Below are 16,574 nucleotides of genomic sequence, written 5' to 3'. Positions count from 1 at the left end.
ATTATTAACAGAATGTCCTACATGATAGCAGTACAAGAATAACGTTGATAATATGGAGAACAAGTACAAGCTCCAAAGACACAAAATCAACCGTAAATGTATCAATACGTTTATTTATCATTATCTATAGTTCTATAGAAAATATTTCATTTAAATTGTAAGAAAAATATTTTATGCCTCTAAATAAAGCTTGTACTTGTTTTTTTCAGATTATCGACCTTATTCTTGTATTGCTGTCATGTAGGACATTTCGTTAATTATTTAACTTTGATCTCACTGTGGGACTATATTGAAGTTAAATAAAATTTTTTTGGATTCAAATAGGACACTTTAAACCTTAAAGACTAAAACAGGACGTCTAAACGTAGAGAATCAATTTAGTATTTTACCTTAGCTAATTTTAATAGTTTATTTTAATGTATATATAAATAATTTTTTTTTGTTGCTAACTTTTTATATTATATGATTGGTTGCTTTTCTTGTTTCAATGTTTTCAATTACTCTTGCAATAATAATGTGACATTCAAATATGTTATTCTTATATGGTTCCGTTTTCTAAAATAATTTGGTACAGCTTGAAATTAAATAGATTGCATTAAATAATAATAATAATAATAATAATAATAATAATAATAATAATAATAATAATAATAATAATAATAATAATAATAATAATATCATTTATCAAAAGCAACGAGTTATTATCAACGGGTCTATATTTAATTAGGACAATAAAGGAGCAATCTGCTCAGACATAATAAAAAAAATCACAAAAAATTTACATATTCAAAAATTTAAAAATTATAGTATATACCCAAAAAATCTGCGTTGGGTGGTTATTAGCCGCTTTTTTAATTATACATCTTTATTTATCTAAAGAGGAAAACCAAAAACCTTTGCCGTAGTAAATGCGACGGTTTTTTTAAGTTGAGTGAAGTCTTGGGCTGGGCCAAAACAAGTTACTGTGAATTTGAGGCCTCCTTAATTTGTTATTGTAGGAATAGTAATGGGCTTTGTGAACTTGAACTTGGGCTTAATGAAGTCATAGTTGCATTTGTAACGTCACTGTCTGTAAGCGTCGGGAATTTGAATTCTGTCTTGTGTATACAGCAATTTATTGATCAGTGACAGATTCTTAAATTGAGCTCAAATTCATGATGATTATTCCTTAATCTGTCGGACTAGAAAATTAGGGGTACACATAGGGTCGGGTGAAGTTGGGTTCGCCTTGATCCAGATCCGATCCTAGACCCAGAAAAATCACACTATTTTTTGGGCCACACTAAAACTGAATCTAAACCAGATGAAATTTGGGTCTTAATAAATTTTATGCCAAAAACTTATGACGACATTTATTTATAAAGTAAAAAAAAAACTTACTTGTTATTGAGAAGTTAATATTCATATTTGAACTTGAATTTGTTCATAAATTCTAATTTTATAGTTTTTTTTTATCTATTTTTAATTCAACAAATTTGACTAAAAATAAAACAATAAGATTGGAATTAATTTAAAAGGCATTATAGTTGTATCACGACATCACCAAAGTTTAGATCCTACATCTTTTGATCCTCTAAATTTTTGCAAATAATTATTCTATAAAATTGCAACATTCACATAATAATTAGAGTATAATAATAATAATAATAATAATAATAATAATAATAATTAAAGTTTCATAATAATAAGTAAATTAATTATACATCAAAATGTATATTTAAAGTCTCATGAGAACAAAATTCATATTTTTTTTTTCTATACAGGTACAATGGGCTGGGTCCACGTGACCTGAGTCTTGATCCAAATCCGATTTAATAAATTAGCCGGGTCATTTATTAAAATTTTGAATCTAACCGGATCACAATAAAAACAGGCCAAATTAGCCTCAAAGTGGTTGAACTCGGGTCAGGTCATTCGACTGGATTGGATCATGAGCACCTTATAGAAGATACTGTGAGCAACTAAAAAAACGAAACCATGCCAGATTCAAATCTAGATGAGGCTAGGAAGTGGTTACAAAACCCACGGGAGGGAAAAGAATGTGTGTTAGGACGTTACTTGTTCAAAAAAAAAATTTATTACATTTCGTAATCAATTTGGATTGATCTAGTAGTTAATTCGTTAGTTTGCTTAAGAAAGTGTTGAGATTTGAATCCCTCGTTATGCATGTAATATTTATTGTCCAGCGACAAACTCTTAAATGAAGCTCCAATCTGCGATGGATTAATTCTTGACTTATCGAATTGGGAGATACCGTAGAAAACAAAAAAACGTTACATTTCATGATCTTCACCCAAAAAATTAGTCCAAGCGTTATGTTTTAAATTATGGATAAAGTCTATTTTAATCCCTAACGTTTCAAACGTTTTATTTTTGTCCTAAAAAGTTTTAAACATGTTTAATATTATCCTACCTTTAAATTTAACACTAATAGTTAATGAAATGAGTGATGGGGACGTAAATAACATTACTAGTTAGATTATATATTCTTGCATGTGTTAGAAAAACATAACAAAATCCTTTTTGTCACGCTTCTACTCAATTTTCTTTTGATATAAACTATAAAACTTCGTTCAAATCCTAACAATGAATCATCAACGCTTTAAAATAAAAAAAAATTATATTAATGATCGTTGGTGAGTCGATTTTACTTATATGTTGAGATCGAATGCTACTGGCTCTTCAATATGCAAATTATTTGTGTCAAATTTAATAGTAAAAAAATATTGAACTTGCTTAAAACTTTTTTGAGATTAAAATATGACGTTTAAAAATTTTTGAAACTAAAATAAGACGTTTGAGATTAAAATAATACTTTACCCTTAAATTATTTATTAATTAACAAAACAAAAAGAATATGTTCCATTTGTTAAAAAAATATTAGTATTAAAATAGTATCTACATGAAAAGTGTACCGATAAATAGAATTGAAAAATAAATAATTTTATATATTATATATTAGTTGTCTTTTTGTAAAGTGTTAGAAGTGATATTCCAAACAAATGATGGAACAAAAAGATTCTCTCTTTTGTTGAATTTAGTAAATAAAAACGAAGATGAGGAAGAAAAGTTCAACTTCAATAAAATGAGAGAGGAGTTGTTCACCTAACGAAATCAATATTATTTCTTATATAATGAGTTCTTGTAGTTATACATATGTATCAGAAGTAAAGACAAACGAGGCCTGCAATGGTAGAAAGAATAATATTTATTTGACATTCACATCTTAATCCTGAAATTCAGTGTGGATTATATACTAAAGTAGTATAGCTTGTATAATAGTAATATTATTGCTGCCAAGGAAGAAGTATCAAATTATGTAACTTACACACATAAATTAATACAATTTATTCTCATAATTTTTAAAATTTTATATACATAAATTAATAAAATATATTTATTAAAAATAATTTAATATTTATATTAGTCAAGTAATAATAAAAAATGCTAAATATTACTTGTCCAAGAGTTTCTCTTTAGAAAATGACTTTTCAACACTTCTATTATTCTTCTATAAAGACAAAAAGACATACATTATTATTATTACACAGACATTTCGGATATCGGCTGGATTTGGTAAAAGCTCGTGTGTTTTTTTAAGTTGTTTATTTATTGATATTTTAAATATAATTTGTTAAAATTATAACCGTTATATTCAGTAAAATAAAATAAATTAATTTTCAATAAATATAAGTTCTAATAATAGTATTCAGTGCAATTACTTTTAAAATTTAAAATATCTTTAATAAACCTAAATATAATAAAGTATAAAAATAAATTTAAATAGTTATTAAAATATAAGTTATATTAAATTTTTAAATTTTGAAAGAAAACAATTAACTTTAAAAATATCTTCATAAATCTTTTTAAAAACACTTATAATTTTTAAATGCTAAAAACACAAACACCTCTTTAATTTTTTTCAAACTAACAACTTTTTCATTTCTTACAAATAACGTTGTAAAATAAATAAATAAATAAATAAATAATAAGCTATACAGAATTTTGTATTAAATAGTATAGAAACTAATTTGTAATTAAGTCAATATTAGTTTATTTTTTATTATAAAATTATTTTTTAACTATTTTTTAGAAAATTTAATATTTAAAGTAAGGATTTAAGATTTAAAATTAAAAATTAAAAAAAATTAATTTAAAAAGGTTAAGTGATATTGACATGAAAAATTTCTCCCTATAACTCTCTACAAATAACAAAGCTAGTAGTTATATATCTCCATAGTGTTTTCCTAATTTGGTTCTCTTCTTTCACCTGCATAAGTTGTGATAATAGGCTCTTTACTTTGTCCATGGAGAATCACACTGAGTCCACTACCGTCTCTCACAGCTCCTCAGGTGAATTTCAAATTCTTTCACTTTACTATCTTATCAATCATATTCAGATATATTTTAAGACTTGGTTGCATGAACATGTTAACTGTTAAAATTTTAATTTGCATATTTCTTTTTTGTTTCTTTGGGGTACACCAGAGCTTGGAAATCACAGTGATCTTACAGTTCATGTGTTCAATTCATCATCTGAGGTGAGAATTTTGAACCTCAACTCATCCTTATCATCTTGGTTTATCTAACCAACTTCAGTCTACAAAATCATTGCATTGTTCACACCATGTGTATGTGTATATGTCTGAATGAAATGTTAACTTATTATGTTGCTGAGAATTGAGACCAGGGACTGAATTTGCACTACTGGAATGCAATTCATCATATTGATTGAATTAAGTTTTGCTATGTACACTAAACTCTTGCAATTTTCATCTTATGTTGCAATATCAGTTGCTTGAAAAGCTTCATCAAAGATGGAGCACAGTGGAGAAAAAACCATACCCGGCTATGTATTCTAGCATATATGGAGGGATCATACTTGATCCAGCTATGATGGTAATCCCGATCGATGATCACATGGTACATAGAGGCCATGGCGTGTTTGATACAGCCATTATTTTAGATGGGTAATGCTAATTTCTTGTTTTTACTGCAAATTCAACTCAGTATCAAGATATGTAACATATTTGATACCAAACACTTGTTTTTTTCTTTGATCTTGGTGTTCACATTGCTTGTCCTTCCCAGATACCTCTATGAGTTGGATGTACACCTCGATCGCATCCTCAGATCGGCCGCCAAAGCAAAGATATCCTTGCCTTTTCCTCAGTCAACGCTTCGCAGCATTCTTATACAACTAACTGCAGTCTCAAAATGCAAGAAGGGGACTCTAAGATACTGGCTAAGTGCAGGCCCTGGTAATTTCTTGCTTTCATCATCAGGGTGTCCAACACCTGCATTCTATGCAGTTGTCATTGACGACGATTTTTCCCAGTGCAAAGAAGGAGTTAAAGTGATCACTTCCACAGTGGCAATGAAGCCACCTCTGTTTGCCACAATGAAGAATGTGAACTATCTCCCCAATGTCCTTTCAGTAATGGAAGCTGAAGAGAAAGGAGCATTTGCTTCCATTTGGGTTGATGAGGCAGGTTATATAGCCGAAGGTCCAAATGTGAATGTTGCTTTTATAACTAAAGAAAAGGAACTACTCATGCCATTGTTTGATAGTATTTTACATGGTTGCACCGCTAAGAGGCTTCTAGAACTCGCTCCGCGGTTGGTGGAGCAAGGGATTCTGAAAGGGGTAACAATCAAGAATGTGACTGTGGAGGAAGCTAAAGGTGCTGCTGAAATGATGTATGTGGGAAGCACACTTCCTCTGTTGCCCATCATCATGTGGGATGATCAACCCATTGGCAAAGGTAAGTTAGTAATAGTAAGGGTGAAGTACTATTTTGATTTTTATGATTTTGGCTGAAATGTCCCAAACATTTTTTAAAGACAAAATTACCCCTTCGTTTCTTTTTCTTTTTCTCGTTCCCGCAAAATCCTTTATCCATCCATCCTTCATCACTCACAATGTAACAAAAGAAAACACCCAACAATATGGTTACTTGAAGCCCTAACACAGATTCTCTGCTATTGAACTTGCACTGATGTTAGGCCTTCAAGCAACCATACTGTTGAGTGTTTCCTTTTGTTACGTTATCAGTGATAAAGGATGAATGGAGGGCTTTGCAGGAATGAGAAAAAGGAAACGAAAATAGTACTTAACTTTAGTCTATTTATGTTGCATCAATATGTTCTTGTATCAATATGATATGAAGCCTTTAAATTTGGATACTATCTTTGTCATAACATCAATAAATTCAGGAATTAAATTGTATGTGTTTTCTAATTCAGGGATGAATTGCAACACCCCAAATGTTTTAGGCAATGAAGTTGTAGGTTTTCTTCTCATTATGTGTGACAAGTAGCAACCAATGGAGTGTTCAGTGTTAGAACAATCCACTTTTTCCTTTTTCACTTATTCAAGTTTTTATCTTTATCAGGACAAGTTGGAGAATTAACAATGGCACTCTCTGATTTGCTATGGAATGATATGGTAGCAGGCCCAGACACAAAGAGAATACCGGTTCCATACATTGAGTGAAGCTTCAAACTTGTGTGAAATTAAAGGCTTGGTGAAACTGCTTTCTCCTTATTTATCTGTCATGTTCCTCAGAAGTGCTTCTTGTTGCATAGAATTTGCCAAGAGGTGGTTTGTTGTATTTGTATTTGGTGTTGGTGTTCTAAGTATCTGTGAACAAGTTTGGAAGTGAAGCTGCACAAGTTTCCTCTCTGAACAAAATTTATATGCTGCAAATAAATGCATTCAACTGTTTCATGTTTCATCTTGTTGAAGAAAAGATTCTGAGTGCAGTGTTACCACAAACACTTGACTTCGAGTTTTAAGCATGCTTCTATGGCAATCGGTTATGTGCATAACATTTTCCTAAAAAGCTCCAACAAACAGAGTTGTCTAAAATATTTATGAATTTGTCTCATCTCACTTTTCTATATTCACAAATTGGGAACAAAACTCTTACAAATATATTAACCACCTTTGCACTAAAGAACAACCTTCTCTTGTAGCAATCTTTGTGGATTTTCTTTTTTAGTTACACTGACCAGAATCATCCTTAGTTGCTGCAAAAATATGATTCATTCAATAATCTTAACAGCCTAATCACGCAAACCTCTTATGGAAACTACAGAAAAATAATGAAAAAGAATAAAAGGTATTGGATTATTATCCCAAAATGCAATAGACATATTAGTCAGTTACAATTTGGATGTACCTAAGAAAACCCTCCAATTATACAGCTTTGAAGTAATTTTGACTAGAAGACAAAACTTTTTCTATAACAATAATAATAATAAATAGAAAAGGGGGAAAAAGCAATTTGTTACAATGATATATGTACATTTTAATTAGAATAAATGCATAAACAGCGAGTTGAAACGCAATATAATTTGTAATAACTCTCCTCAAGATTGGTTTAGATCACGTGAGCTTTGACCCTGCCATCTGAGACACAAAAATACCAAATATTTCATGTCATATAGAGTGAATATAGTTGTGCTCTTTGTTTCATTAGCAAGTCACCAGTTCCAACCAACAAATTCAGTTCTATCTTTTCAAGAATGAAGTTTATTCACCTTGAGAGAAGAAATCTGGCTAGTGGGCTCAAATTGCTATTTTGATGGATGTCCTTGTTCTGTTGTTTCCTCCGGCTATCGGCTTCGGTGTTTCGCGTGTCTCCGGTTCCCTTGGTCTTGCTGAATAGTTGGCCTGCTAGTTCCTGCAGGTCCTTCAATGAATCTTCCTTTGAACTGCATGTATATGATAAGACAATGAGATTCCTTTACTTCGCTTTATCGGTTTGCATGATGAATGTTGATAAAGGACAAAAGAAGGCGAACCTTGCCAACCGCTGAAGCAACTTTCTGACAAGAACATCGCAGGATCGTGGCCTTGTGCCCTCCATGTTTATGAGAGAACTGATAACCGCTCGCACGATTGCCCCTTCTGGATCATTAGCAATGGTCTGCATAAAACAAACATTAGTGGCCTCCACAGTGAACATAAACGTGCTATAATAAAAAGTTACCACAAATTTGAAAAATCTATCCTAGCTTTGAGTTTGTCAAAGTATACCAAAATGAAGCAAAAGAAAAAGCCAACACTGAAGAAGTTTCTTTAAAATCAATCATATTTTATTTATTCTTGCTTTTTTTTTTTTCAATTTTTCTTTTTAAAAAACAAAAAACAACAATAAAGCCTTATCCCACTGGAGTTAGCTACACGGATCAGGCGACGTCATTTATTATATATCATGTCTACAGTGAGATTGTTTACACGTAGATCTCTTTTAACTACCTCTTATATGGTCTACCTTCTGAAAATCAATACTACTATAATTGAAAGAAAAAAAATAAATCTAATTGACCAAGCAGTGTAAGATGTTCTATTTGACATCGCAAATTTAGCTATCAACAATATCGTAACAATAGTAACAATAAGATCTATGCATCGATTCACCTCTTTTAGTGAAGGAGCGAGCAAAACTGATAATGGCACAGAGGACGACATAACTTTAGCACTCTCTTCATCATCACTGGCATATTGTGATCTTGACATGCCCTTTTGAGGATCATGGTATTCATGATGTGATCTGAACAAAGAAAGAAGTTCCTTGAGAATTTACAACCACACCCTTATTCAGCAACAGAAAATTACCTGCATTATTGCTATGCATGTACCTTGAAGAATCAGAACTGCCTGCCATTTGGTCTCTCTTGCTTTCTTGTATATTGTTGAATTTTCTCTCTTTAGCATTTGCTTTCCTTAGGATAGCAGCCTTTGCCTATAACAAAAACGGTCAAGAAAATGCTGTTTATACATCAACACTAGAATAAAAATGTATTATTAACAAAAAATGTTCATCTTTCCCTGAATTAATTAATTAGCACAGGAGATTCCTTTATTTCTCCCCAGAAGAAGTTTCTGATTAAATAGAAATGCAAAGGCAAATTATGATTGAAATTCACAACCGGCATCACAAACAAATTCACACCTCAGCAAGATTTGCAGCACTATCTTCCAGTGAAGTAATAGAATTTCTGTCGTTAAGTCCCTTGCGGGACCTAGGTGTTTGTGAAGAATCAGAATCATCATTCTGGTTACGCAAGACAACAGTTCCACTGGTAGAAGCATCTTCAAGAGAAGCATAGCTGCTGCTAGACTATATAACAATAAAATTAAGCGACTGAACGGAACAGCAATAGGAACTAATATTTCTCATCAAAATAACTGAGCTTGAACCATACCTGGGAGCTTTGGCCACGAACTACTGATGGCCTTGATGCTTTTGGAGATCGAATAACGACAGTTCCTGATCCATTCCCTTCATCCTGCACATTAAAGACTGCAAAAGATCAAAACATGTTCAAGTTTGAAATGAAGTTCCACTAAGTTCTCCAGAAATATCATCTTCACAAGTTGAATTACCAACACAGACAGGTTAGTTGTTTTTGCCAGCAACATGTGTAATGTGACATAGCATTGATAGAGACGATTAACATTAATATATATCCAACAAACAACCAAAATCACCTAAAGATTCCCCTTAAGAACATATAACTACTCTCTGTTATTTGATTTATTAACTTCTTTGTTAGAAACAGAGTCACATAGTACGAATCATTTACATCTTCATCATGATCATCCGGATCCTCATCATGATATGTAATTCTAAGATCCTTTCCGAGTGAACTTTCAACCGACTCGTTTAGTGCACTTCTACTGACAGTTCCCCCTTGATAGCCACTCTCCGGAGCTTTTCTTTGGGTAACCTGATTTTGTGAAACAGGTGGTCGTGCTACACTACGAACAGTACCGCTACGAACAGTGCCTTGTGATCCACCAATGTTGAAGTCCCATCCAGCACTTTTTACAGTTTGACCCTGACCACTGCAACATTGGAACCATCAATTAAAAGTTCAGAATGTAAGAGAAGAGACAATACAATCGATCATAACCTACCTGGTTCTACTAGTTTCTTCAGCTCTAACATCTCTAGACACCTTCATAGTATCAGAAGCCTCACCCATCCCTCTTGGGACTTTTTTAACAGTCCCTGGATCATCCGCCCCCGGATCATCCTTTATGTGGTACTTTGGACGCTCCCTATCATAATAACACAAGGCATGGTAGTGTCAACCACAAGCTGGGAACGATATCTGTAATTTTCGATTTTCTGGAAACAGAAAACATGCTATCTTGCACAAATGCACAGCAAAAGGACCTCTAAATTTCAGCCATTCTTTTACTTATGATATATTAACTTAAGAAGGAATAATTCAAAGGACAATCAGGTAAACAATATTAATAGCCATAAACAAGAAAAACAAATAAAAATATATAAATTCAATATAGCAAGATTTTCCATCATGAACATCCAAAAGTAGGATGATTTTTTGCACCTTATTCTTTCTGCAAGCTTTGGACTCTTCCTAGCATTCCGAATAAGACGGTGTTTGAGAAGTTCCTTAGCACTTGGCCTCTGGAATTGGAGCCATTAATAGGGGTAAATAATGAAAGAGACTGACAGAAAACAAATTTTGTGAAAACAAAGCAAGGCACCGAGTTGAAGAAAAAATAGAAGTATTTCTGGGTGTTTCATGTAAGATGCATAATGAGCATTCCACTTTAATCAAAGCATAGAATAGGATCAGAACAAAGATCATAAAAGAAATTGAAACTGAAAAAATGGTAAGTGCATGGAAGATTCTACTTACCTCAGCAGGAACCTTCTTCAAACACAATGAAACGAACTCTTTCAGGGGACGAGAAAAATGCTCATCTAACTGCACAAAAGGACCATTACATTTCAACTATTTTTGTACCGGGAAAAATATTCAAAATTTATTGATTCAACGTATTAAAAAAATTGAAAATATTGATATTAACTAAAGACAACCTGCGGAGGATTCTCTCGAGGTATGATAAAAAGCACTCTCATGGGATGAAGATCGGCAAGTGGAGGCTCCCCTTTTGCCATCTCAATTGCAGTGATCCCCATAGACCAGATATCTGCCTGCATAAACAGAATACCACACTGATGATTCTAAATGTCCACAAAAGAAAAAAAAGGGAATACACATTGAAAATAAAGCCAGAAGGACGGAACCAAAGAAAACTTAACAAAAGACATTCAGAATAACTATTAAATGACCTTCTCATTATATCCTTCGGAATTCTGAATAACCTCTGGTGCCATCCAGAAAGGTGTTCCTACAAATGTCTGTTGTTATAAAGCAAATTAGCACATCGATTCCAACAAAAAAAGTACTAATTTAGAACTCAAAAGTGATATTTTAAAAAAAAAAAATCAAAATTCAGTGCAACATTATACACGAGTGTACTACTTTCAGTTTGCCAAATTAATATTACATCAAGAAAAAATATGTTGCACTATTTTTAATAAAAAGAAGAAATATTGTTAACAAGAGGATATTACGAAGAGCACGGAGGACCGGAGATCCTCAATAGAAAAAGCAGATAGCAAAAATATGTTGCGAGTCTAGTTCTTCCACTTTGGGAATCTACAAATGGATTTGCACGATTAAAAGAACCGAATGATTCAAGGAACAAAATGAAACAATATACATCAGTTTCATTAAAGTGTAATGAGAAAACAGATTATGTCAATAACCCATACAAAAGAAAATGATAAAGGATTACACCCTAATGAAATATGTTTACCTTTCTCCTTGATATGGTCCTCGTGAGCTGTGCAGAAACACCAAAATCTGCAACCTAGAGACATAAAAAAGAAAATTCAAATGCAAGTAAGTCCACATCTCAAATTATTATTTATAACATTTTCAAGTGATTAATACTCTATTTCAATAAATTATAACTGCTTTCAGAGTAACACATACCTTTACATCACCATTCTCGGTCAATAAAATGTTTGCAGCTGCAAAATTAATATGGAAATGCTATCAAATATGAAGTTAATGCAAATTGTAAAACTAACCGAAAAAAAAGAGTAAAGTATATTTTTTGTCCTTGAAGTTTGTCAAAAATTTCAAAAATACCTCTAAGTTTTATTTTGTTTCAATTTTATCCCTGAAGTTTTTTATTTGCATCAAATATACCATTGACAACTAAATTTTCAAAAAGTTTAGGACCAATCTAGCAATAATGTATGAAAATTATGTCTGATTTGCTTGTGTTAAAGGTTTATTCTTGTAAAATTGTTGTTGAATTGGTCCTAAATTTAAAAAAAAGGAGTATATTTGATGTAAATTGAAAACTTTTGAGACAAAATTGAAACAATAAAAATTAGAGGTATTTTTGAAATTTTTAACAAACTTTAAGGACAAAAAATATACTTTACCCAAAAAACAAAAAACATGACAACAAGATTTTGTATGGAAGTGTGAAATCAAAGTAAAAAAGAATTAAAATGCAGAAGTTGCAAATACCTTTAATGTCTCTATGAATTTTTCCTTCAGTGTGTAGGTAATCAATTGCATGTAGCAAGTCACGTAGAATGCAAGCAATGGATGTTTCATCCAGTGGAGGACCGGATTGAAGCTACATAAGCAAAACCAGCATAACTCATGTTGCTTGACAAAAAACAGGCATCATATATTGGGAAGTATTGTTACAGATAAGAAGTGATAAATTGTGGCACACAAAAATTGACCATTCAAATTAAAAAATATCGAAGTCCTAGTAACCATGTTATTAATGAGATATGGTTGTATAAAAAATATAGTAACCTTAACAGAAATTTGCAACAAACCCAGTTATATGTTATATTATTTCATTGGTGTTTGATGATCGGGAAGTTCTGAATGTTTGTATGTAAATTTATAACCATTTCTTTTTTGTCTCAAGAGATTATTATTCAAGATATCTAGTGACCATTTCATTATCCTGTTCCCCTTGGTGTGAAGGTGTTTCGTTTTCTTTTCTTCTCTGTAATTTTCTTCTCATTTCTATAAAATGGATCAGAGATGTGATAATGTTATCCTTGTCTTGCAAAATTTCTTAAGAATACATGGCACAGCTAAACTATTAAAGTATGAACACACGATGCAGTTGAAGCATAAACAGTGAAAATTTCTCTAATAGAGGCCAATTCCTGAGGAACACAAACTTCTTACTGAAAATATAGAAACATGTGAAGAGGAGTAACCTACTAGATCAGCAACAGAGCCGCCAGCCATGTATTCCATTATTATCCAGAGTTTAGTTTGATTGAGATAGGAACCATAGTACTCAGTGATGTATGGAGATCGGCATTGTGACAGAACAGAAATTTCCTGCAGAATTAAATTGATGGAGAAAGAAATTAATCATTGGGTACAACAAATGTGGAGGAAAGTTTAGTAATATATAAAATTATACCTTCTGAATATCATCAATTTCATCCTCCCTGCAAAAAAAGTAGAAAGAAACAAAAGACGAGTCAGGAAGTACTAAATCTAAATGAGAACAGCTCAATAGCATAAGAATTGAGAGTAACACAGCACAGAAAAAATGATGTCAACATTAAATATTAAATACCAATGAGACCCACTCGATTTGCTATGTAACTTCACAAGAATGTAACAGAAGAGTGAAATGCATATCATACAGAGTCAAAAGGCTTCCAAGCTCCATTCAATTCATAATGATCACCTTCAAAGTAAGCAAGAATAATTTAAAAGAATAGAAGGGGGACACCACTTACGATTCTTCCAAATCAATTACTTTGATAGCAACTTCTTTGTTAAGCTCTCTGTCAAACCTGGGAACAAGTAGTAAAAACCAAGTGAAAACAACTCATTGTCCATGACATTGGTCTTGTTAACGAAACATGCAAGGATAACAAAAGACTAGTTCTTTAGACCAAGTCTTACATAATTTTTTATTGTATGTTAATTATCCCATTGGCAAAAGACAACAAACACAAGTAATCTTTTGAAAGTTCAACTGGAGTATTAAACTTTTTCCCCCTCTTGTAAGAATTCTATAAACAATATCCACAAACTAGTTATCTGAGATATTGTGATCCATCTTTGCCGGTAAATTATCACCTCAAAAATGATAATTGAACAGCAGTTCAACCATGCAGAACACACTCATTTAATTTGCAGTGAATAAAGGGTTGCAATGAACATGACTCAGGAATATTGGTCCCACTGGTCTCACTAGTTATGTGCAGATTAAATTAGTTAAGTAAACAGAACTATAAACTACTCTCAATAAACAAGAGCAGCAGCACCAAGCACAAGCATGCCTGGCAACCAATATCTGCCGGCTAAGGTAGCTCTCTAAGAACTAATGACATGATTTGTTAGAAAACTAGAAATAAATTTACTAATAGTATAATTTTATGCACAGGCTGCCATACCAGTATGATATAAGCATAAAAAAATGACACCTAACTTCTGATGAAACAAAAGAAAACAGAAATAAATTTACCAATTAATAATGCACAGATTGACATATCAATATGATCTATGCATCAATCAATGGCACCTAGCTTTTGACAATACACAATGTAAACAAGTTCAATCGTTATGCTTTACTTTGTCTTTGGGGCTTCACTTTCCAAAATCCGGAGAAAGATTACAAACTAACACTTGGTAGGAATAAGAAATCATCATTTACATTTGCTCTCTTTTCTGTTACATTTTATGTTTATAAAAAAGAAACAGTCACCAAGTCCTTTTTATCTTGATGGCATGTATCTTAAGCTCGCATCCAATTCTTTAGTCAACAGTCACACTAGATCAAATTGCAGATTCATTTCATTGGCGAACCATTTACTATCAAATGAGTATTCAGATTAAAAAATCTTATTTAACAAAATAATTCTCAACATTAAACATGCAGAAGTAAGGAGGATTTGAACACAATGAGCACATACCCTTTATAGACATCACCAAATGATCCCTGCCCAATAAGCTCCAATGCACTGAACCTTGATCCTGCTGCCTCAAGTAAACCTGCTATATCAGCCATGCTTCTCAGCAGCAAATCTCCTCAAGCTTTATACACTATCTACAACCGCACATCTGAAACACCAAACATGACACCTGAGAGGCACGTGCTGATGAAATCCAAACGCAAAGGAATGCACACAGCCAGAAAAGGAAAAAAAAAAGCCTTCAAAAATGCCAAATTTGAAGTTTACACAGAGAGTATGTAACTATGTAAGCAACAAGTTAATCAAAATGAACTCACTTTTCATATATTTGCACAACACCAATAACGAAAGAATCAAAATAAATGATATAAGAAAACAAAATCACAATGCAGGGAAACTTTGGACTAAAAGCAAAGCATTTGAGCTATGTTTAGGTTGCAAAATAATTGTTTGGTGGCAAAATTGACTACCCAACAAAGCCCAATGCGCTATGAGAGTGAAATTTCGCAGTGGCGAAAACGAAAGAGGAAAGCGAAAGCGCAACGCCCCTCAAAAAATTATCGACAATGGGGTGTTGGAGATTCGAAGGACCCATGAATCTATGTGGCATTCGAATGCCTTGGGAATTAGATAGGGTTGAAAAAATTGGAGATTGAAACTGACCCATGAAGTGAATGAAGGAGATTCTACAATGGAAGAGGGAAAAGAAGAAACTTTGTGGTGTTAGGAGTAGATCTATTGGTGAATTTTGCGAAGGGGTTTTGTGCTGTGTTGCGTAGTCCCAAGAACGTTGATGGAGTTTGCTCTTCTTCTTCTTCTTCGTCTTCTTCTTTGGAAGAAGAACGTTGATGGAGTTCTGATTAAAGGCTCTTTGGAAGTTCCAATGGATCGAAAGGGAGACAACTGTGTCTGTGTGTGTTTGTTACTTGTTTAATGTTGTCTCTATTCTTTCCTTCTTTTCTTTTGTTTTTTTCCGTTTTTATTTTTTTGTGTAATTTTTTTATGTTAAGATGTTAATTATTGCATCCGATCAATTATGGAGTCTTTTCTTTCTGGGTCTACTAATTTTGTGGTTCATAATTATAAAAATTTTGTTTCAAAAAATTAAGTTTAATATTACTACGTTAATTTTATTTAGAAAGTAACTATAAAAACCAATTATTTGCATGCCGTGATATACACGACTTTCAAATTAATAAAAAAGAAAAGACTTAAAATTATAGATGATTAAGTCAAACCATTTTTTTAAGAGTAATTGAGTATTTTTTTTTAATTTAGAAAAATTACCTTAAAGAACCATTAGAAACATTTAATTATTAAAAAGAATTTTAATAATAAAATTATTAAAATATTAATATTTATAATATTTAAGAAAAATGACAAAAAAATTTTTATAAAAAAATAAATATATTTTTTATAAACTTCTATTTTTTTTCTAAAATCTTGATCATTTTTATAATTATTTATTTTTTTCATTTATGCGGTACAACAACCCAATATAGCCTTAAAGTTCACTGTTGAAATAACTATAGGACTTGTGTTTTCATGTCTATTTTCATCTTATGCTTCTGATATACATGAAAACTTGCTTAAGTATCTTCAATTGGATTACAAGACTTTATAGTTATTTCGAACTTTTTGTGTCAAAGTTTCCTAGAGCAGCATATCTCAATTATAGAAACTTTGACATTGGGATAAATAGCATTAATGGTTATACATCTTATGAGCAAGCTAGCATTTGAGGTCACCACTATT

The 16,574-nt window shown here is 32.0% G+C and overlaps 2 protein-coding genes across 3 annotated transcripts; one reads left to right on the top strand and one right to left on the bottom strand.

Moving 5' to 3' along the window:
• The first annotated feature begins 4,210 nt into the window (after positions 1-4,210).
• On the top strand, positions 4,211-6,737 carry LOC107613671 (D-amino-acid transaminase, chloroplastic). The gene is made up of 5 exons (XM_016315768.2): positions 4,211-4,353; positions 4,489-4,541; positions 4,795-4,970; positions 5,092-5,765; positions 6,396-6,737. The coding sequence occupies exons 1-5, from the start codon at positions 4,308-4,310 to the stop codon at positions 6,494-6,496; spliced, it is 1,050 nt and encodes a 349-aa protein (XP_016171254.1). The 5' UTR covers positions 4,211-4,307; the 3' UTR covers positions 6,497-6,737.
• Positions 6,738-7,108: 371 nt separating this feature from the next.
• LOC107613412 (uncharacterized) lies at positions 7,109-15,810 on the bottom strand. 2 transcript variants are annotated; one of them, XM_088496294.1, is made up of 21 exons: positions 15,483-15,810; positions 14,820-14,967; positions 13,638-13,694; positions 13,313-13,340; positions 13,105-13,227; positions 12,382-12,493; positions 11,833-11,870; positions 11,654-11,707; positions 11,124-11,192; positions 10,869-10,985; positions 10,687-10,755; positions 10,372-10,451; positions 9,932-10,075; positions 9,598-9,859; positions 9,217-9,300; positions 8,964-9,131; positions 8,650-8,753; positions 8,429-8,561; positions 7,810-7,934; positions 7,546-7,719; positions 7,109-7,414 (listed from the first exon to the last, which is right to left on the bottom strand). In XM_088496294.1, exons 2-21 carry the CDS (start codon positions 14,912-14,914, stop codon positions 7,375-7,377), a joined length of 2,076 nt encoding a protein of 691 aa, XP_088352420.1. In that variant the 5' UTR covers positions 14,915-14,967; positions 15,483-15,810; the 3' UTR covers positions 7,109-7,374. The 2 variants fall into 2 exon arrangements, with proteins under 2 accessions (XP_088352420.1, XP_088352421.1); XM_088496295.1 differs by having other exon boundaries at positions 15,137-15,720.
• Positions 15,811-16,574: the final 764 nt, after the last annotated feature.

Source organism: Arachis ipaensis, chromosome B8 (assembly GCF_059453495.1).
Source record: "Arachis ipaensis isolate K30076 ecotype BB chromosome B8, ASM5945349v1, whole genome shotgun sequence".
NCBI classification, from domain to species: domain Eukaryota; kingdom Viridiplantae; phylum Streptophyta; class Magnoliopsida; order Fabales; family Fabaceae; genus Arachis; species Arachis ipaensis.
This window is presented reverse-complemented; position numbering and strand designations above follow the sequence as displayed.